At 40.7% G+C, this 23,755-nt stretch overlaps 1 protein-coding gene across 2 annotated transcripts in view; it reads right to left on the reverse strand.

Annotated features, from left to right (window-relative positions):
- LOC149829832 (glucose-6-phosphate 1-dehydrogenase, cytoplasmic isoform-like) overlaps positions 1-23,755 on the reverse strand; it is a 39,160-nt gene that overhangs the window by 6,472 nt on the left and 8,933 nt on the right. For both annotated transcript variants that reach the window (XM_090016109.1, XM_090016108.1), the window contains exons 3-11: positions 9,999-10,084; positions 8,745-8,808; positions 8,470-8,653; positions 7,147-7,304; positions 6,990-7,058; positions 6,060-6,118; positions 5,493-5,529; positions 4,459-4,530; positions 4,111-4,258 (exon numbers count right to left, since the gene is read on the reverse strand). In XM_090016109.1, the coding sequence (XP_089872235.1) occupies positions 4,111-4,258; positions 4,459-4,530; positions 5,493-5,529; positions 6,060-6,118; positions 6,990-7,058; positions 7,147-7,304; positions 8,470-8,653; positions 8,745-8,808; positions 9,999-10,084 (877 nt within the window). The remainder of the gene's footprint in view (positions 1-4,110; positions 4,259-4,458; positions 4,531-5,492; positions 5,530-6,059; positions 6,119-6,989; positions 7,059-7,146; positions 7,305-8,469; positions 8,654-8,744; positions 8,809-9,998; positions 10,085-23,755) is intronic.

Below are 23,755 nucleotides of genomic sequence, written 5' to 3' on the forward strand. Positions count from 1 at the left end.
GTCTTTCTTGAAAGTGGCGTGAGTTCAAATACCCTTGTCTTCCCTTCTTTCAAAAAGGATTTTGACACAATTTTAAAAAACTTAAAAAAAATATATTAAAGGCAATCAGCTCGAGCCAAAACGAGCTTCAACAGCCAAAATTTAAGCTCGGCTCGTGTGCATCCCTACCCACAAGCATAGTTGTCCTTGTTGGGATGTGCAAAAGGGAAAGGCCAACCCTCTTAAATAGAGGTGGGAGAGATGGTTGCTCCCCCTTCCTCTTCGATATTGGACTATCCTTAGTTCCCCTTTTTCATACGGACTATCCTTAGTCCCCTTATGGCATATACTATAGTACTGCACCTCTCCCGGGCCGATCTTTCGGAATGAGGCATGTGCAGTGCGGAGCTCTATTGAGTGAAAAATGCATAGAGTGTAGGAATGCGCGGTATGCATTCGCTTGATCGGTGATGTGCGGTGGTAGCATGACATGCGATAGGCATCGGTATCGTCGTTAGTGCATCGCTGTGTGGCGGCAAAGACGTGAAGCGTTATTCGGTTAAGCAGTGCCAGCGGATCAGAGGATGTTGCCTTTGGAGATTTGGTTAAGAACCTCTCGGCTTGCAAGAGATTTCTCATGCGTAGCGGTTGGATGCACAGGGGTACGTGTGGGTTAGGGCTAATTCTCCCAGAAATCACCTTAGGTGATTTCAACCGAGTATGATGACTCGGAGTTAGGAGAGTGAATGCCTAGGCGCCGACGAATGAGTTTGGGTGGTGCTCTTCGCTATGGTGTTCAATCATCAACTGATTTTCGAACTAGGGGTCGCAAGGTCTTGTTCCTTCAGTGGTGAGGTTTTGCTATGTCGTGAGTATGGAGCTGCAAGATGCTTCATGGCACGCAAGACTAAGGCAAAGTTCGTGCCTCTTTCAGAAGTGATAGCTGATATGAGACAGTTATGCACTAAGCAGCATTGACTACATGGAATGCGCATTTGAAAATGTGCTTGATCAGCTTCCGTTAGGCAGCTGCGCACGGGGTGGTGCGCAGGGCCAATGAAAATGATTCAACACATGAAATGATGTTACGTGGCCTTTGGCCGTTAGGCTGACCAGCTTGGTGCATCGCGGGTTTGCGAAGCATTCTATGCCCGTGACAGAGCGATAAGTAGGCTTGCGACAGTAAGGAAGGACCGTCGCGCCACATTGGCTTATTGAAAAAAGTAAGCCCGTGACAAATTGGCATTAAAGCAGAAAGATTCACAGAGACCTTGTTCTTCATTGTGTGCGACACTGAAGAGGACAACGATGGTTTATCTTGGTTACGTAGTTTTGCGCAACTAAAGTGTGGTTGGTCGAGCACATAAGCAAGATGTTGGCAGGATAGTATGAGACATCTTGTCGATGAAAAGCAAAAGTGTAAGGTTGCTGTTCAGTTGGCTAAGAGAACGTAAATAAGCCAAAGATTCCTACCAGTTGTGTGTTAGGCTCACAGGTGGATCGTGCCGTTTGCCTTGTACATGCAGAGAATGCACGTTGGATTCGGCTGGATGGATTTGCACCTTTAAGTATGGGAGACTCAACAGAACTTCTAGATTCTCTCCCAAGATTGTGGGTTAGCGGAGTGCCCACGTTGAGCAAAAGGCTCATTGTTTTGGTCTCTTCAGTTGGCAGATCTTCAATAGATTGCGCGTGTAGAAAAAGTTGTTTATGGCTCGTTGGTTCCTGTGGAAACATTTTACTAACTCTAAGAGAGAGTACAATGTGCTGACTTCGGGAGGGCACTGCAGCATTAGGGCAAAGTGCCCTTGTGAGGAAGAGTGCCCAGAAAGACACTTTGAAGGACCGCATTGGAGTGTTACGTAAGAAGGCGTCCCCCACTTGAGGATTAGTTTGGACCAGTGGAAAACTGCAAGTTGGTGCTTAAGGGAGTTAATATCTTTGCGACACACATTGGTGATCGTCTTTCTCTGTGAAGACCACGAAGGGCTTGGACTTGCCCTTGTCGGGGTTGGAAGGCACCCCAGCCATGAGCATCAAGACGACAAGTTTGTCGTGCAGGCGAGGATGGCCTGCTTGTGTTTGAGACTGCACTGGGGTCTCACGAGCAGAGAATGCTCGATGTTGATAGAGCAGAAGACTGTTGTCTAAGTGATCGATGATGCGTTAAAGGTATGCAACTTGACGTGTTAATGGTTGTAGCGACGATGGATGTAATCCAGAACAAATTGAGTAGGCTGAAGAAAAAGAGTAAACCAAAGATAAGTACAAAGGGAAACTGACATATCAGTGAAGACTGTGTTCTTACCTGCACCAGCATTGTCGAGGACGACAATGGTTTTAGGTGGGGGAGAATGTCTCGGGCCGATCTTTCAGAATGGGGCATGTGCAATGTGAAGTTCTACTAAGTGAAAAATGCATCGAGTGTAGGAACGTGCGGTATGTGTTCGCTTGATCGGTGATGTGCGGTGGTAGCATGGCATGCGATAGGCATCGATATCGTCGTTAGTGCATCGCTGTGTGGCGGCACAGACGTGAAGCGTTATTCGGTTATGCAGTGCCAGCGGATCAGAGAATGTTGCCTTTGGAGATTTGGTTAAGGACCTCTCAGCTTGCAAGAGATTTCCTACGCGTAGCGGTTGGACGCACGGGGGTGCGTGTGAGTTATAGTTAATTTTCCCAGGAATCACCTACCAACCAGGTATGGTGACTCAAGGCTAGGCGAGTGAATGCCTAGGCACCAATGAATGAGTCTGGGTAGTGCTCTTCGCTATGGTGTTCAATCATCAACTGGTTTTCGGACTGGGGGCCACAAGGTCTTGTTTCTTCAGTGGTGAGGTTTTGCTATCTCGTGCGTATGGAGCTGCAAGACGCTTCATGGCACGCAAGGCTAAGGCAAAGTTCGTGCCTCTTTCGGAAGTGATAGCTGGTATGGGACGACTATGCACTAAGCGGCATGGACTACATGAAATGAGCATTTGGAAATGCGCTTGATCAACTTCCGCTAGACAACTGCGCACGGGGTGGTGCGCAGGGCCAATGAAAATGATTCAGCACGTGGAATGATGTTGTTACGCGGCCTTTGGCCGTTAGGCTGGCTAGCTTGGTGGGTCACGGGTTTGCGAAACATTCTATGCCCATGACAGAGCGATAAGTAGGCTTGAGGCGGTAAGGAAGGACCGTCGCACCACATTGGCTTATTAAAAAAAGTAAGCACGTGACAACACCACTATACTTAATAAACTACCCCAGGTTTCACTTAAATTTTGTTTTATTGATGTATATTTTTGTGTTTAGATTAATGTAATCTCTTATGTCCCACTTATCCAGTAATGCATTTTTTATGAGTTTTCACATTATTTCTTATATATAATTTTTACAATATTTTTTTGAAAACCGATATGTTCCTGATAAAAACAAAAACTTTCAAAATCTCCCAAGATATTTTGTCGACAAGAAATTGCTGAGAACAAAATTTGTAACTATGATATATATATATATATATATATATATATATATATATATATATATATATATATATATATATATATATAAGAGATAAAACATTTGCTTTTCTTTTTTTACTAGTTCACATTTTTTATAAACATTATTTCACCTTGAGCTTTGTATTTGTATATGTATATATATATATATATATAGATAAGAGATAAAAGATTTTCTTTTCTTTTTTGACTAGTTCAATTTTTTTATGAACATTATTTTACCTTGAGCTGCAAACTTGATTTTCCTATTGGTCTTTGTTAAGCTTATACAAGGAAGTCCCATAGGAGAAGATATCAAAGTTTCTCATGCAAGAAAATAATTTTGATGAAGGATAATATTTCATTTATTGCAACTTACACATAATTCACCAATTATTTGACTGAAAGATTTTTTGTTCTAATGAGAAACCGGAAAAATAGTCCAAATGTACATTTCTAAGGTTATCATTTTGTTCTTTCTGAAGATGAGTATAAACCTCAAGTATACCTGACAAATCAGAAAAGTTATTTTCCCTTACTCTTGGTTTTTTCCTTTCGGAAACCCTTATTGACAGACTGCACAGAACTGTCTATCTTGTAAAACACATGCATTACTTATAAGAAAACAATTTAGATAATAAATCCATACCTTCCCATCTTTCATTATGTATTTGGAGAATCAAACTTGCAAAAGTTGGGGTATTAGAATTTTTTGAAACTGTTGGATCATCCTTGTATCCCTCATACTGTCCAAGCACAACATCTTCATCCTCGATGGGCAAGACTGATCGAAGAACCTGGAATACATCAGGCCATCAGTTGGGGAATGCCTATAGCAAACTTCTTGGAACATACAGAGAAAATTTAGGCATGAAAGAGAAATAGAACCGTCTCAAACAGCTGATTAACTCCTTGAACAGAGGAAACAAGCACAGGCAACAAAGGTCTCATGATAAGAATATGGATTCATTGATAATATTTGGAGAAGATTACAAACCTTCACTTTCTCATCTCGAATATGCTCAGGTTTAAGTGATACAGGCTTCTCCATTGCAACTAAACAAAGAACCTGAAATAGCAGTGAATAAGTATAATAAATTCTAGTTTCCCTAATAAATATGAGAGAGTGTAGACAAACAAGGATAATGAGTTAGAAGCAACCTAGGCATGAAGAGCATGAACCCAATGATGAAACACCAGGAAATTTTGACGTAAAGAACCAATTCGCAACGTCAATGAAGTTTAACCATGGATAGGAAGTGGGCAGACCCATGGAGTTTTAACTACATATAACAGACATTGAAGCTCTACCAAAAGTTGCAGTTTAGCTTAATATTAGAAATATAGATATATTAATAGAGTCCTGTCTTAAATGTTAATGCAAAAAAACAAGAAGCCAAAAATCAAATGTATGATCAAAACCATTCAACAAAAGCAAATTATTCGGTTATGAGTGACAATGTGTAAAAGGGATATTTATATGAATTTTCTTTCTTATTTTGTGAAACTAGTTGCAAACCACCAAAATGAGAAAATAATAACAGTAATACTTGGACTAGTATTCAATCACAGAAGGGTATACTTAGAAATATCTAACATGTTATATCTGAAAACACCTGACCTGTGTTTCAAATATTGTTGTTTTCTTGCCCTTTATCCCAATAGCTGACACATGTTTGTCATTTTCCACACTATACATGAGATTTTATGCTTCAAATATTTGTTGACGTCATCTTTACCTATTTACCAGACATGCAAAAGAAGGAAATTGTGTATGCTTAGTGTTTGGGCTGTTATAGTCTGCTGTATGCAAATTAAAATGCTGCCCACAATAGGAGTACCGAGTTTTACATCATAAGTTAGTGATCCCCATCAGAAATTTCAAGCATAAAAATGTATAAGAAAGCCCACATTCCAAAAGTTTACAAGTTCATTGCCAAGTTTTCTACTAATCTTCCAACAATTTGGAGTTGTTGATCATATAATTGCTTATATGCATCACTGTGTACTTTCAAATGAGAAAGTTCATACCTGCAACAAATGATTTTGAATGATGTCGCGTATAATTCTGCACAAAATTCAAAGACACGAAGAAAGTTACTATTGGAAGGGGCCACTTATTATAACTATTTTAACAACTTCAACCACAAAAAATTTATGAAGTGAAAATATCTGATCAACAATAAAAAATTAACAACCCTCTTGAAATTATAGAGTGTGCATCCTAATACACAGAATTACTCTGCTATCAATAATACCAAGGTGATGAAAATCTTATGTTTGTTGACACAAATGGCATTGATCAGGCTGTAATAGCAGGAATGCAAATGTGATTGCACATTTACTGCTTGAAAAAATTTTAATCATAGCTTGAAAAATAGCTAGTTAAGAATTTTGAGTTTCCTTACTGTAACATTTTAAGAAAAAAAAAATACATTGTGAATCCAATCGCCCAATATTAAGAGTGCTCAGTGGCAAATGAACCATCACAACACACTTTGGACAATTATGTCAATGGCATTTGTTACAATATCTTGAAGTGTGTCATGTATGCATGTACACATGTATGTGGTTCAAGAAAAGAGATGTAATACACACCCATATTCATCAAAATATCCACCACGTCCTTCAGTTCCAAAGTCCTCTCTGAAGACAATCTGTGAAGACAAAAGGAAAAAAAGTTTGAAATATTCCATGAAAGCAAATGGTATTGTCTCCAGAATCAGACGAGATACTATAATTTGAGTGGAATAGTTATTCAATACCAAAATCTTTCATTAGGAGCTCAGTATTAATTTATCTCATATCCTATAAAAAATTAAAATAATTTGCAAAAGATACAACTAAATGCTTCTAACTCTCATCAAATACATGACTCCATTTAATCTGAACATTACAATGAACATCAACATCTGTTAGAAAAACATTTATATCAGAATAAGCAATATGATAAAACTGAGCTTTATTATATTAAGTGTAACAATGAAGCACAAACTGAAATATGCATTCACTCCGAGAATAAAATTAAACACATTAGAAACATGAGATCAGAGCCTAGTATCAGAAAAAATTACAATCAAAAGGATATAAAGCAGAGTTGTCAGTCGGGGAAGCGGGAGCGAGAAGCGATTCGGGAAGCCGAAGCAGGAAGCGAGGCACTTCCAAAATTTTAGGAAGCGGGAAGCGTGGGACAACTTAGAAGCGACCAAGGAAGCGAACCGAAAGTGAGAGGAAAGCGAGAAAAGACAAAAAAGAAAGAAAAACGAGAAGGAAAAAAGAGAGGGAAGCAAGCTTCCCATTAATGGGGAAGGGTGGTTCTCCTAAATGGGAAGCATGCTTCCCAATTTTTTTGGCTCTTCCAAGCACGTTTCGGAAGTGCCACATTTTGCCCTTTCGAAACGCGCTTCAAGGAAGCACGCTTCCCCTGGTCCTATGGCACTTCCGGTAACCCTGATATAAAGTCAATTATATAGAATAAAAAAGTAGCAAAAAATAAGAAGAAAAAGAGTTGATAGAAAATTGTTATACCTGTATGTTATCTATGTTATCACGATTCCAAAGTGGCAGAAATAGACGATTGGCAAAACGAAGAACCAACTGCCAATTTCAAGATGTAAAATGTGAAAATTTTAGGATAGTGGATAGAGTGCTATTGAATGCATTGAATTCTTGAGGTGTACATTACCAGGTTCTGCACCAATTCCTTTCCCAAGTAGTGATCAATACGATATAACTGTTGTTCGTCAAAGAGCTCGCCTAATTGAGAACTTAATTCCTCTGAACTGGCTAAATCTTTGCCAAAAGGCTTCTCAACAACCACTCTAGTCCAACTACCCTGATCAGCTGAAAGGGAAATAACAAAAATATTTTACACGAGTACCCTAATCATGCTTGAACTTCAAAATCCTTGTTCCAATTATGTCATATCTAATCTAAGTACCAATTGATCCATCATGAAAATGCAAGATACCATGATAGCAATTTAGAAATCAGCAGGAATGACAGATTAGCTTATCTAGCAAACATCCCACAGATTGCAAAAGGAGTTCTCTATATGCCCTCATGGGGCAGCCCTAGCTTCTAACTGCCAATCAATCCAATTAAAATCCTCAGAAGCAACAGCCAACTGGTTGTCCCATCAATATGTGTTTTTACTTTTTACACACACAAACATATGTATAAGTTGAACACATTTTTGGATTTAATAAATTTAGATTTAGACTTCCAGTTGTGGTTATATACACTTTCTCAAACTAAAAAGAACTAAATCTAACACTGTTAATTGTCCCCACTAGAATATTTAGGTAATTTCATGGAGTAAAACTTGCATTTATTTCTTATACTTTGGGAATGCAAGTTCTCTCAGATGCCCTTGGTAGTGATGGTTAATGCAGGAAATTACTACATCTATTATTGGGGGACAAAGATGAATTAGCAATGCTTACTAAACAGCCATGAACATTAATAATGCCTTAGCATGCATGGGCTAACGTGTGCACACATTCATACATATGCACCATACATTCATCTAGACATTTGGCCTTTTAAAATATCCCAACACCACTTGCATGGTAAAGCACTCCATCAATGGCATGGTCTAATTTAACATTCACACTACTAGCTTCTTGTTCTAACAGAGAAGTAACATAAAGTCTGGTTGCAGTTCCTTTAAAAGTGGATTCCTCTAGTGTAGAATTGCCAAAACACCCTTGACTGCCTAAAAAACACATTTGGAATAATGAAAAAAACAATATTAAGGAAGTGTGCATGAATGTCATGTCATGATAACTGCATAAAGAAAACCAAACATGAATGATGTTTATTCAGTTCTCTTACTTTGTCAACGACTGCTTTAAGAATGTAAACTATCAATTTTCAATGAAGGATGAAAATATAAGTAACATTAAAATCTGGATGGATGGAACGCTACAAAAGGAATAATTATGTAGTATCACACTGGAATCAATGAAACAAGTACAAAGGACCAAAGCAACTACTGGAGGCTCACATTGATTCATGCAAAAACGCCTTATCATTTTGCAGACAGGTGGATACACTGATGGTGGAAGTGCAAGATAAAAGAGCCTCTTAGAAGATCCTTCATCTCTCCTGTGAGCTTCATACTTAGATATTTCCTTATCTAAAAGGACAAAACCTGCCTCATCGTCATATGAACCAGAGACATATTTGATCTGCAGGCATTCAAGTCAAACACAGCTGTGAATCTTGACATCTGAACAGAAAAAAGGACAAAGTATAAAACCTACAATAGTCATTATATACCATTTTCAAAAACTTTGAAACAACTGAGGAACCAGATGAATCTTCACTTCCACTTTTAAGATATCTGTGCATTTAATAACAAGTATTACAAATCAAATCAGGACAACTCAATATGCACAGTTGAATGATGCTCACAAACCAGTATTGCAAGAAATTCTTAACTTGCACCAGGAAAACTGAATTCATATATAATGTAAATGCTAAAAATGGAAGTTTTCACCTTCCCTATCAATAATACAAGTGGCCCAAGAAAACAACAAAAACAAAAACAAGAACAATTGCAAGACCACTTGAACTGGAAAAACAATTCATATAAGGGAACACTATTTTTGGAGTTTATAGCTCATCATGGTTTCAAGGTCATCCTGCAACATGTTTTCACACCATGAATGACACAATCTCTATTGGGTTGTTGAGGTATATTTCACATAACCTCAGAATGAAAGAGAGATATGCAGAGCAGGACCTATAGCTTGAATGCATATGTATATGACCGTTCTTGCACATTTACTGTATGTTTATTCTGCAATTGCTGAAATCTTCTTAATTGTGTTCATGATTGGATTATGGCAGAGCTGCTACGATATGCATCATTTGGAATAGTTTATACAGATGCATTAAAAGAGGAAACATAGCCTGACCAGAGAGACTTGACGGCTGTCTTACCAATGCAAGAGAAGTGAAGTAATCGATTATGGCACACGTGAATCTTTATCTAACAAATAACTTAAATTCTGTGTTTCTATCTCTTTCTTTGAACCAATTAAAAATTCCAACCCAATTAAAAGCTCCAGCATCAGGAACACATACATATCACTATCAGAATGTTAAGAATTTTCTTTTCTCCATTTTTATGCAGAAATCATGATTTTGATCAAAGTCATATACAGTAAGATGTGCAGAAATTTGAGTGCATCTGGTCAAAGATTTGAGTGCATCATCATCATCATCATGATAATCGTAAACTCATAATTTGTAAGATCATTGAAACAAAAAAAATGATAGGCTTCATACTAGGAGGCAGTTAAAAAAAGATTGTTTTCTATACTTTGCAGAATTAATCATGAATCATGAAACAGGACCACAACTCTAACAATAAGGATATCTAAAGAACAGGGATGTGTGCATGCTACACAAATTATTGATGAATTTGCTAAACCACTTTCTAAATAGTTCGACACTTCTCAGGGTTCCATTTCTTTCAGCTGCAAACAAATAAAATGGAAATGGAAATCTTTTAAAGGCAAAACTCACCCACATATCCGGTTCCTTAATTCATCATCTGAGAGTTTTGACCTTGCATATCCAAAAATGTGAACTTCATTTTCTTGTAGGAATCCCTACAGAAAATTGGTCAGGGATCCTTAGAGGAACATGTAACTCAAATGACATGTATGAGTATTACAGCCAATACTTATTACATAGAAACTAGCCAATGCATAGTTAAAAAAATCCAACAGGAATAATTACATGAAATAAAACTTAACACAATGTCAAATGCAAGGTAACAAAGGGAAATGCCTGAAATTAACAAGATATTTGGATCAATGAGAACATAAACTGTACAGATTATGTAAAAGAGTTACCATGGAAACTGCATGTCCTGACATCAACAGTTAATGTAGCTGGATGTCCTAGTATGTTCGTCAATAGGATATGTACCATTGCATGCACAGACATGCACGCGCACACACACATGTAAACATGAACTTAGGGATGAAAATGGTTCAAGTTTGGACTGAATGTAGCCGATATCAGATCCACCTATTTGAATATTGCTAATTGGGTTCAGAGTTGGATTCGGGTTTGGAAGGACAAAGGGTATCTGGCCAATTACATGTACTTGAATTTGGAGATCCATCAGAACCAGATACCCCCACTGGATTCAGTTGTAAAATCCTAATCTGAATCTGATCATTAGTTGGAATTGATTTCCTATAGCAAATCTGACTAATCGAAATTGGATTCTGGTCAGATATCAGATAACATCCAATCTGTTGATATCCCTACAAAACTTATTGAAACTGCAAACATAAATGAACACATGTGAGGCATTTCCTTTATTTCCTCTAAATTTCTAATCATTGATGACTGCTAGGGTCACCAATAAGTCTGAATGATATGAACTTGATGCAGGGGGGCGTCGACTGTTGCGGTACTTGGATGCTGAATGGAAGAACTCGGCTCCCACGTCATGCAAGGCACAGAAATAGCAAACGACAACCACAGAAACGCTGTTGTATAGTTTTTATTCCAAGAACTTTCGGTTGAACAAAGAACTGAACCTTAATGAAGGGGGTTGAAAATGAATAACGACAGTACAAGAATCTAAATCAATGAAAAATACTGACAGAGGAAACAAAGAGAAGGAAAGCTGCTCAATAAAAAAAAAGGCTGCTGCGATTTTTCAATGTTCTCTGCCTTTCGCACGTAACCCTAGAGGGGTTTTTAAAATCCCTGCTGGATTCGGGTCTCGAGTCCGGTCCCGGACCCGAGGCAACATCCGTTTGCTGCTGGATCTGGGTCGTCTGGGCCTGCGTTCATCGTGCTCGTCAGGAGTGCTCCATTCTGGCGCCTTGGTACCACCATCTGGAACCCCCTGAAGTCATCAATGCAAAGTTAAGGTTGGAAGATGGAACACTCCTCGATGATCCTACTCCCTACCGTCAACTTGTTGGGTCTCTAACCTACTTATCCATCACTCGGTCAGACATAGCTCATGCTGTCCACTCAGTCAGTCAGTTTCAACATGCACCTACAACTGTGCACATGAGTGCAGTCTTAAGGATCGTCAGATACATCAAAAACACGATAACTAAGGGAGTTTTTCTTTCCTCCTCTTCATCATTTGATTTAATTGCTTATACTGATGCTGATTGGGGAGGAAATCCCAATGATAGAGTCTCAACTACTGGTTTTTGTGTTTTCTTAGGTGACTATGATTTCTTGGAGATGCAAGAAGCAGCACAAAGTATCATTGTCCTCAACAGAAGTAGAATATCGTGTTATGGCCACTACAACCATGGAGCTTGTGTGGCTAAGAAGTCTCCTAAGTGATATGGGCATAGTCATCTCTACTCCTTCGAACATGTGTTGTGACAACAAAAACGCAATCTATATCGCAAGCAATCACACCTTTCATGAGCATACTAAACACATCGAGATGGACTGCCACTACGTTCGTGATGAATACCTAAGAGGAACCATAGCACTGCCTTACGTTACTTCCGAGTACCAGTTGGCGGACTTCTTCACTAAAGCCCTTGCAGCTCCTCGTTTTATGTTCCTTCTCAGCAAGCTTTCAGTTATATCCCCGTAAAGCTTGAGAGAGGGTGTTAAAATACATGAAATCAATATATATATATTCTATCATACCCGATAGGGGTATTTTAATCATTTCACATGTACCCAATAGGGGTACTTGTTTTTCTCTTTTTATTTTTTGTATTTTTTTTATTTTCGTTTTTATTTTTCCCTTTTTTACCCACTTAAAGGGGCCCCACCATTGAATCGTTGGGCCCCCCAACAGTCACATTTGTGATCGTTGGGGGCTCCCAACGACTCAATAAGAGCCCCCTTTGTGGCTCTTCTTTTGAGGCCTCTTGGCCTCCCCCCTCTCTCATTTTTCTTGTATAAATAGGGGTGACCCCCTTTGTATATTTTCACTCTTGAGAACTCTCTCTTTTTCAATAAGAGACATTTATATTTTATGTTGTGTTGTCCCTTGTGAACTTGGGTATCTTCTTTTTTGTTTGTCCATTGGTGGACATTGTAAGTGCTTATAGCACTCTTTGTATTTCCGCATATCTCATTACAGCTGGTGCCTTGACGCAGGGTCTGGTATTCCTTGTAGGCCCTCTCGGCATGATCTGACGGCACAAATTTGGACTGCATCAATCTCTGCATCTCTTCCTACGACTGCACATGCTCTAGTCCTTGCCGCTCCCTCGACCTTTGCATCTCAACCCACCATGTCTGTGTTAGGCCTCTCAACCGAGTAGAGGCTAGGGAGACACGACGGTGCTCAGCTACATCGTGGTAGTCAAAGAAGAACTGGACGACATAGGACCAGTCGAAGAATTGCTCCGCATCAAACCGACCTGCGAACTTTGGAAGATCCAACTTCACCCCGTACGTGGAGGGGCGCCCTGGTGCTCTCTGCTGACGGCCCTCCACCATGCCTGCGGGGTACTCGTTCCAGAAGGTATCTTCGTCCCACACTGCTTCATCATCGCGGTTCTGCTCGCCTGGCTGCTGGTGTTGACGTACTCCGACGGGCGGTCGACGCTCAGGTCGTGCCGGTCCCTACTGAGTCTACCTTGGTTTAGCTTGCCCGTGGGCGGTAGGGATGGCAGTGGGGCGGGGCGGGGGACAAGGTTTCCACCCCCGCCCCGCCTCAAAATTTTATCCTCCACCCCCGCCTCCATCCCCGTTTCATACCCTTCATCCCCTGTCCAAACGGGGATGAGGCGGGGCGGGGCGGGGATATTGCGGGGAAAAGTGGTCGGGGCGGGGATCGTGGCGGGGACGGGGCAGGGCGGGGCGGGGAAAAGTGCACGTCCACCCCCGCTCCGCCTCCGCGACGGGGATGGATTTTATCCTCCACCCCCGCCTCCATCCCCGTTTCATACCCTTCATCCCCGGTCCAAACGGGGCGAGGAGGGGCGGGGCCCCGCTTTCCCCCGGTCCACTGCCATCCCTAGTGGGCGGGAGCCATCTGTGGCCGACGTTGTGGCACTAGTATGACAGAAGGTTCAAAGTAAGGGGGATGGGGCTGTTAAAATGTATCTCCAAAACCATTGTTGTAAGTATATATATATATACGTTTTTTATTTTCTTATACCCGAAAAGGGTATTCTTATAATTTCACATCTTGCGCATATTCCACTTGGAATATGTTGTAATTTCTTTTTATTTTTTTTATTTTTTATTTTTTCCCTTTTCATAAAGGTGCATTGGGGGTCCCCCCAATAGAGTCGTTGGGGACCCCCAACGGTCACAAATGTGACCGTTGGGGGCTCCCCAATGACTCCTTTGGGAGCCCCCCTTGTACCCCTTTGCTTTTGTATAAATAGGGGTGTTCTCCCTTGTTATTCCTTGAGCTTGAGAGTTTCAAGCATTTGCTCTTTTCTATAAAATACATGCCTTAGGGTATGTTTGCTACTTTTACGCTTTTGTGCGCATTTTGTTCAAGTGTTGTGTGAGTGCATTCGTGCACATCTTTCATAAAGTATTTGTGCTAGTATACGTATTGTCTCTTCATAGACAATTTTATATGGTATCAGAGCGAAGTTGGTGATAGAGGATCGTGGGATTCTTCTTTTTTTGAGTGCCTCGAAAAGTGTGCCTACGGATCTTTGAAGTTTGAAGTGGTGGATCTTGCTTCTCAAATATTTTAGAAGAATCTTGTGCAAGTCAGATTTTGAAATCTTGTGTTGGTACGCATTTTCTCTCTTCCTCTTTACTCCTTAATGGGTGAAAAAGAGTCACATTTTGCTCTCGGCTTCAAACTAAATGGGTCCAACTATCATGTTTGGGCCGGGAACATGGAGGCTCATGTAAAAGTAAATGGGTTATGGGGTTATATGCAAGGGACAATTCCGGAATCGGAACCCAAAATTACCGTGGTAAACGGAAATGAAATCAAGATTCTTGAGGGAGAAGAAAGAATCAAAGCCCTTGAAGAGTATTCTAAGAAGCACGATGAATGAGAAATGAAAAATTTCAAGATTATTTCTTGGTTTTTCTCATCCGTTGAAACTAAGATTAATGCCAACATTATTAAATTCAAGAAAGCATCAGAAGCTTGGCATTATCTTGATAAAATGTATACGTCAAGGGACTTATCTCATAAGTATTATCTTCAAAAGAAGGCTCTCACTCTTACTCAAGGTGAAATGACTATTAGGGAATATTTTGCCGATCTTTCTTCCATTTGGGACGAGCTTTCCATGCTTGAACAAAAATGGAGTGGAGAGGCGATTGAACTCCGTCACAAGCAACTTGAAGAAGATCGGTTCTTCAACTTTTTGAATGGGCTAAGGCCCGAATTCGAGCAAATAAGGTCATCTCTTCTATCATCGTTTACTCCTCCCTCTCTTGAAGATGTACTCACCAAATTAAGTGGTGAGGAGACTCGTATGGGTTTATGTAAACAATGATCAAATGTTCTTGCGGTTCCTTGTAATTATGAAGAAAACAATGTGGTCAATGCCGTATCAAGACCCAAAAACAATGTAAAAACCTATCGTCCTCCTCACTTTAAACCACAAAATCAAAGTGAAAATGGTGGGCAAAGAGGGAAAAAAGACTATAGCAAAATTATTTGTCATTTCTGTAAAGAATCGGGGCATATCAAACCCATATGTCCCAAATGGAAGAAGCTTCTCGCAATGGCTACCACCGGTGTACCGCAAAAAGAGGAGGCATCTTCAAGTAGATCTCTCTCTCTAAGTCAAATAATGGAAGCCCTTCAACCTCTCCTCAAGGGAGCTGCCTCCGGTGCCGTCGTGTCTACTCCTTCCTCTCCAGGTAAAGTCTCTTGGCTTTTGGATTCCAGTGCATCTTTTCACATGTCCCCAAACATATTTTCGCTTTCCGATTACTTAAAAAATGTTTCTCCATCATTTGTTTTCACTGCGGATGGAACCTCTCTTGAAATTGAAGGCATAAGTAATTTTGAAACTCAAGACTTTTTTATTCCAAAAATTAGATTTATACCTAAACTAAACTTAAACCTTCTCTCTGTTTCTCAACTCTCGAACCATGGTTGCGATATTAAATTCTCTTATGATAAATGTTTAATACAGGATCGCCAGTCTGGGAAATTGATTGGAGAAGGCTTTAGAAATGGAGACTTATATTATATGAACTCTCTTCAAGTTCCAATTTTTTTTTTGTAATGTTGCCCAACACAAAGATATAAATGTGTGGCACAAAAGATTTGGTCATCCTAATATCACCAAGTTATTTTATTTACACTTCACAAAAGACCTATGTAAAAGTTCATTTTCTTGTAATGATTGTATTCTCGAAAAAATGCGGAGTTTGCCTTTTGAGCAAAAAACTATGTTCTCTTCTAAAACTTTTGAAATTGTTCATTCAGATGTTTGGGGACCCGCACCTGTTGCTTCAAAAGGAGGCTTTTCTTATTATGTAATTTTTGTTGATGACTTTTCCAGATATTCGTAGATCTATTTTCTTAAGTTCAAACATGAAGTATTTTCGTATTTCAAAACTTTTCATACAATGATCAAGAATCAATTCAACACTAACATAAAGATTTTTAGAAGTGATTCTGGAGGAAAATATCTCTCCAATCAATTTAAGGAGTACCTTGAGGATAACAAAATTGTTCACCAAAGGTCTTGTCCTAAAACTCCTCAACAAAATGGGTTAGCCGAAAGGAAACATAGGCACATCATTGAGACCACTAGGGTCCTTCTTATATCCCAAAACATTCCTAAAAAACAGCTCTTGCTTCTGTTTATCTGATAAATCGCTTACCATCTAGGATAATGGGAAAAATATCTCCTTTTGAGGTATTACATAAGCTTGAACCTGATTATAATAGGTTACGAGTCTTTGGGTATAAGTGTTTTATACTTACTGATAAAAATGATAAGCTCTCTCCCAAGGCTATTCCTTGTGCCTTTCTCGAATATTCTGAAACTCAAAAAGGATTTCGTTGTTATGACCTTAGAGATGATAAGTTATATGTCTCAAGAAATGTAACATTCTTAGAAAATGAAAGCGGCTTTGAAAAAAATGTTTCTCAACAAAAAAATATTGATTACTCCTTATTTGACTTATTGTCTAGTAATGATGACATATCTAATGATGATGATGTATCATCAAACCATGATGGGGAAAATGATGGTGATGTTGGTGAGTATAACTCACCCAATGAACAAGAAGGTAGAATTTCAAGTGATCCAATAACCTATTCTCGAAGAAACCAAGATACCTTTAGAAGTGCTATTGATCAATATAGTGAGTTTGTTCTTAATCTCAACCACTGAAGATCTGAAAGGAATAGGAGACCTCCAACTCGTTTTGTCTCGTTTGATTCATTTTCACCCCGATATAGGGCTTGTCTTAGTGCTATTCACTCTTATTTTGAACCTAGAAATTTTGAAGAAGCTAAAAAATGTATAGAGTGGCAAGAAGCTATGCAAAAAGAACTTAACGCTCTTAGGAAGGCTGAAACCTAGGATCTCCAAACTCTACCCATAGGAAAGAAAACTATAGGTTGTCGATGGATTTTTAAGGTTAAGACTAAGAATGATGGATCACTGGAAAGGTATAAAGCTCGCCTAGTCGCAAAAGGATATGGACAAGAGTATGAAATTGATTATGATGAAACTTTTGCTCTTGTAGCCTGAATGGTTACAATTAGATGTCTTATTACTATTGCATCTATTAAAAATTGAAACATTTTTCAAATGGATGTGAAAAATGCTTTTTTTGAATTGTGATCTTAACGAAGAAGTTTATATGGATGCTCCACCAGGCATGAAGATTCCTAAAGATAAAGTTCTTCGTCTTCGAAAGGCTCTCTATGGTTTGAAACAGGCCCCCAAAGCCTGGTATGATAGATTCACCAGTGTAATGCTGAAAATTGGTTTTTCCTCCTGTTATACTGATACTGCTTTGTTTACTAGAAAATCTGATGCAGGAATTGTGATACTATTGCTCTATGTTGATGACATGTTAATTACAAGTGATGATATTCAATGAGTCCAGGGTATTAAGTCCGTCTTGACTTCAAAATTTGAGATGTCAGACTTGGGTTTTCTGACATACTTTCTTGGAATTGAGGTTGCCTATTCTCAACGTGGTTACTTCCTATCTCAGTCTAAACTTGCTTGTGAGATTATTGACACGTCAGGGATTTCTGATGACAAAGTCTGCGAAACTCCTGAAGTCGTGGGATAAAAAATGAAGATTGATGACAGTGTTCTTCTAACCGATCCTACTCCTTACAGGCAGTTGGTAGGCTCTTTAATGTACCTTAGAATTATTCGACCTGATTTGTCACATGCTATTCACATCGCCAGTAAGTTTCAGCACGCTCTTACAACAGTTCATATGAGTGTTGTTCTTCGCATCATCAGATATTTAAAGGGAACAATGAATAATGGAGTATTTCTATCTTCCTCTTCTAAATTAAAATTACTTGCTTATACTGAGTCAGATTGGGGAGGTGACCCTAATAACCGTCACTCCACTACTGGCTTTTGTGTTTTCTTAGGAGAGTCTTTGATTTCATGACGATGTAAAAAACAACAGAAGGTCTCTCTGTCATCCACTGAAGCAGAATATAGAGCCATGACATCCACTACCATGAAAAGTGTATGGATTCAACGCCTTTTGGAAGATATGGGAGTGCTTATCAGAGAACCAACAAAGCTATGCTGCAACAACAAAAGTGCAATTTATATTGCCAATAATTACACCTTTCACGAGCGAACAAAGCATATAGAGATGGACTGCCATTATGTCAGGGAGGAATACTTGAAGAAGGTCATTGATCTACCGTACGTGACGTCTGAGTATCAACTTGCTGACTTCTTCACAAAAGCTCTTTGTTCGCCCAAATTTCATTTCCTTCTTGACAAACTTGCGGTTATCGCACCGTAAGTTTGAGGGGGGGGTGTTAAAATGTATCTCCAAAACCATTGTTGTAAGTATAAATATATATATATATACATTTTTTATTTTCTTATACCCGAAAAGGGTATTTTGTAATTTCACATCTTGCGCATATTCCACTTGAAATATGTTGTAATTTCTTTTTATTTTTTTGTATTTCCTTCTTTGTATTTTTTATTTTTTTCCCTTTTCATAAAGGTGCATTGGGGGTCCCCCCAATAGAGTCGTTGGGGACCCCCAACGGTCACAAATGTGACCATTGGGGGCTCCCCAATGACTCCTTTGGGAGCCCCCCATGTACCCCTTTGCTTTTGTATAAATAGGGGTGTTCCCCCTTGTTATTCCTTAAGCTTGAGAGTCTCTTTTCTATAAAATACATGCCTTAGTGCATGTTTGCTACTTTTATGCTTTTGTGCGTATTTTGTTCAAGTGTTGTGTGAGTGCCTTCGTGCACATCTTTCATAAAGTATTTGTGCTTATATGCGTATTGTCTCTTCGTAGACAATTTTACAGGGGCTACCGGGTCTTGGGCTCTAGGTGGGTAGGATCAGGATAGTATAGGTCTGGGTTATGGGTTGGATTAGGATGGGGGCAGTGGATTGGGTTTGGTATGGGATTCTGGATCGGGGTTGGGTTAAAGGCTTGGGTCTGGTAAGGGTATTGGGTTTGGGTAGTGTAGTACTGGGATGAATCACCCGATTGGATCTGGATCGGGTCAAATCCTAAACTATTCGTCGGACCCAAATTTGGATAGGTCGGATCGGGGATCGAGTTGTGGGGATAAGAGGGTCGATTTGAACTCGATCCATATGATTATGGGTCTAGTTTTGACTTGGCTCAAATTCAAACTGGGGCTCCGTCCGGGTCCGATATGGGTTTGGGTCGGCACTGAAGCCATTTTGTAGGTCAAAGCTAAAGGGTTAGATTTGGTTCGGGAGGAACCGTGAACCAAACCCAACTGGGTAGGTCGGGTGGGTAGTTTCAGGACTCGGACCTGCTCCCAGGGACCCAAAGGATGGTCCTCGAGATCTGGGCCCGGGCCATATTCTCGCGAACTTGGGTCTGGACCCTCTCAGGTCCAAACCTGTCCACACGGGTCCCACTGCTCCCACTCGTGGGTTTACGGTATTATGGTTCCCACGTGCGGGCTCAAGGAGGAAAATCACCGCCTTCCCGGGTCGGACCGAGGAACCTGGGTCCCCAGCATGTCTCGGTGGGACGCCAGGACCCAGCGTGGGGTGTGATACCCAGGGTGCGTGACCACGAGCCGGGACCCTGTAGGTCCGACCCAGCCTGAGGTGCGGCACCCAGGGTGCGTGACCATGAGCCCAGGCCTGGGACATGACCCAGTGCAACGCTGTGGCCCTGCAACTCAGGCTCGGCCCGCGACGCAGTCGCAGGGATCCGCTGCGCACCTTGGCGGTTCAGTTGGAGGGTACCCGGACACGGGTAACCCACTGTCGCTGTAGACTCAAGTTGGGAGGGGGTGTACCCGATGGGGAGGGCTGCCGCAACCTGCATCCCTGTGCAGGGTTTCTTCAACGACTTCACGTCGCGATGTTTGCTGGAGCGTCACCGGGGCTGGGTCATTGGCAGTAGCATCAAGAGGATGGATCGCGTGCATGCCTAACAGATTCAGTTGCACCGTGTGCGCGTCCACCTTGGACTCAAGCGCTCCCAACCGTGCCTCGACCCCGTCCATTCTCTTCGACAGGCCGACGACGTCTTTACTTACTCGCGTCATACCCTCTTGAACATTAGTCATCATGGCCATCAGCTGCGCCATTTGATCTTCCCTGCCGATGTCCTCCCGCTCCTTTCCGGTTATTGAATCGTTCCTCACATTTGGTGGCATGCTGTCGGCGATGGAGGATAGCCGGGGCTCTGATACCATTTGATATAGGGGGACGTCGACTGTTGCGGCACTTGGATGCTGAATGGAAGAACTCGGCTCCCACGTCGTGCAAGGCACAAAAATAGCAAACGACAACCACATAAACGCTGTTGTATAGTTTCTATTCCAAGAACTTTCAGTTGAACAAAGAACTGAACCTTAATGAAGGGGGTTGAAAATGAATAACGACAGTACAAGAATCTAAATCAATGAAAAATACTGACAGAGGAAACAAAGAGAAGGAAAGCTGCTCAATAAAAAAATAAAAGGCTGCTGCGATTTTTCAATGTTCTCTGCCTTCCGCACGTAACCCTAGAGGGGTTTTTAAAAGCCCTGCTGGATCTGGGTCTCGGGTCCAGTCCCGGACCCGAGGCAACATCCGTTTGCTGCTGGATCTGGGCCGTCTGGGCCTGCGTTCCTCGTGCTCGTCAGGAGTGCCCCATTCTGGCGCCTTGGTACCACCATCTGGATCGGATCCACCACCTGGATCCGATCGTCAATCCCCATGTGCAGACCCGGTCCCTTGCCTGGGTCATTTGGTGTAAGCTGGACCCAGTCCTGCTCTGCATCAGAACTACATACTATCCTTAGAATCATCTCTTTGTCTATCCTATTCCTTTTTTCTGCCTTCTGTCGAGATTGTGTTTCGGATTTTAAGGAAAATTTCCGAGTAAAGAGTATAAATGGATATAGTTCAACAATTAACACAAACTACTGTTATAAGATACTAGCATGACATAGCAGCCCATCTGTATGGCTGGGCTGTATATAAATTAGGTTTATGTCAAAATTGTTATTATAATAAAAGTAAAATTAATGAAGTATATAAATAGGTGCATATTTAAAAGAAGGGTTACACAGGAAAGCACGAAGACATGTGCATTCACCGTGAAAAAACAAGCCAAAGTGCTTCATGAGATTCTAATTTCATCAATTCTGTAAACAAAAATCCATTGTTAATTTGCTGAGTCCCCAACCAACCTAAGCCATTGTTAGTGAGGCTACAAACATGCCTATTCCAACACGAGCTCAGTTGTTCAAGCTCTACTGGGTTCATGTGAACCATGCTTCACTCACTCGATTTGAACAAAGTATAAAAGTACTCTCACTGAGATTTCTTTTTCTTTGCATTTAAAAAAAAAATAGAAAAAGAAACATTCAAATGGAAATAATTGAAAGAAGGAGACCCTAATCGATAGTGAGAGAAGAGAAGAGAGGGAGAGAGAGATTCCAGATGAAGGAGGGTTCAGTTCATCGTGACTGCCCTCTCATTCTATTTAAAATAAAATGTAAAACACTAGGGTACGAAAATACCCCTTTACAAAATGTTATTTTACAACACATGGACTGGATCTGGATCGGGTCAGACATACACAATGAAGATAACGATGCCTTCTTTTCAGCCTCCCTCAAGTTGTGCATGGTGTTGGACCATGAACAACTTGTTCTTCAAAAACCAAAATCTATCCTTTGTCAACCCTTTAGTGAGGATATCAGCAACTTGTTCTTTAGTTGACACATACATGGGCTCAATCTCTTTGTCTTCAACCTTTTTCCTAATAAAATGTTGATCTATTTCAATGTGCTTTGCTCGACTATGGTGAATGGGATTGAATGACATGTTGATGGCACTTTGATTGTCACACAGCAACAGTGACCGAGCAATCGACTCTCCCATTTCAGTCAGAAGATGTCTTATCCACGTACCCTCGGCCGTGGCAGTGACCATTGATCTGTATTCAGCCTCAGTGCTCGATCTAGCAACCGCCTTTTGTTTTCTACTGCTCCAGGATACCAAGTTTGGCCCAATGAAGCTGCAGTAACCGGATACTGATCGTTGTTCGTCTGGATCACCCGCCCAATCAACATCAGCATAAGTAACAATCTCATGGCCCCCGCCTGGATCTAATTCTTCCTTGCCTTTGTATACCAGCCCATCACCCACTGTACCCTTTAGGTAGCGAAGTATACGTTTGACTGCCTCCATATGTGACACACGAGGTTCATGCATAAACTGGGATACCTGATTAACTGAATATACTATGTCGGGTCTAGTAAAAGTCAGGTATTGCAACATGCCAACTAAACTGCGATACTTAGTGGGATCTCCATATATATCCCCTTCTTGTGAACTCAATTTCTGATGAATGACACTTGGAGTTGTTAACGGCTTACAATCTGTCATGCCTGCTCTGCCGAGAATGTCCAGCGTATATTTGTGTTGAGTAAGGGTAAGTGTATCATTCTTGTTATCAACTTCTACCCCAAGAAAATATCGCAGCTCTCCCAAATCTTTCATCTTAAATCTCTGATTTAATAACTTCTTCACCTGCTCAATGTGGCTTTTACAATTCCCTGTGATGATGATATCATCAACATATATCAACAGAAGAGTAGTAACTCCTTGTTCATTGTGAATGAATAATGAGTGATCCAGAAGAGACCTAGAGAAGCCATGCCGTTGTATTTCTAGAGAAAAACTGTCGAACCAGGAACGAGAAGCTTGTTTCAAACCATAGAGTGCTCTCTTTAATTTGCATACATATTTTTTGGCGTCTCGTTCTGCATATCCAGTGGGTTGTTCCATGTAGACCTCTTCTTTTAAATCCCTGTGCAAAAAAGCATTTTTTACATCCAGCTGGCTCAATGTCCATCCATGTTTAATGGCTAGACTCAACACAATACGAATAGTCCCCATCTTGACTACAGGACTAAAAGTTTCATCAAAGTCTTGGCCTTCCTCTTGTGTGAATCCCTTGGCTACCAGTCGAGCCTTGTACCTTTCGATGCTCCCATCTGGTTTATATTTTATCTTGTACACCCATTTTGACCCAACGACATTTCTGTTCAGTGGTCTAGGCACAATCTCCCATGTGCCACATTCATGTAAGGCCTCCATTTCTTCATTCATTGCTTCTACCCATCTTCTAGAGCTCGCAGCTTGATAGAACATAAGAGGCTCATCCTCTTTACTTATGGATGTCAAGAATAACTGAAAATCCATTGAAAATTTTTTATAACTTACCCACCTGTCAAGTGGATGTCGAATCCGTGAAGATCTTCTGATATCCATTTGCTGCGAAACGGATGATCCAGATGGATCCGTGTTCGAACAAGAAATGAATGAGGGCTCTTTCTCTCGCCGAGTGTACACAATTCTCTTATACCTTGTTGGCTCCAAGTCATATGTGACAGTTTCCTCCGTTTGAGTCTCATTGGCTGAATCCTCATGTGGCTCATTCTGACTGCAATTTTCTGGACATTCTACTGTACCATTGGAGAAGAGTTCTGAATTTAACCATGGGTAGTATACCTCAATGCTGGAGCTTGAGTTATCAGTATCCACCATAGTTGAATTATTATCCTGATCAGCAAAGTTCATTTCATCGAAAATAACATTCCTTGATACTTTGACACGCTTACTCAGGGGATCATAACACCTGTACCCTTTGTAATCTTCGGC

This window comes from Nuphar pumila, chromosome 8 (assembly GCF_984573655.1).
Source record: "Nuphar pumila chromosome 8, dmNupPumi1.hap1.1, whole genome shotgun sequence".
Classification (NCBI taxonomy): Eukaryota; Viridiplantae; Streptophyta; class Magnoliopsida; order Nymphaeales; family Nymphaeaceae; genus Nuphar; species Nuphar pumila.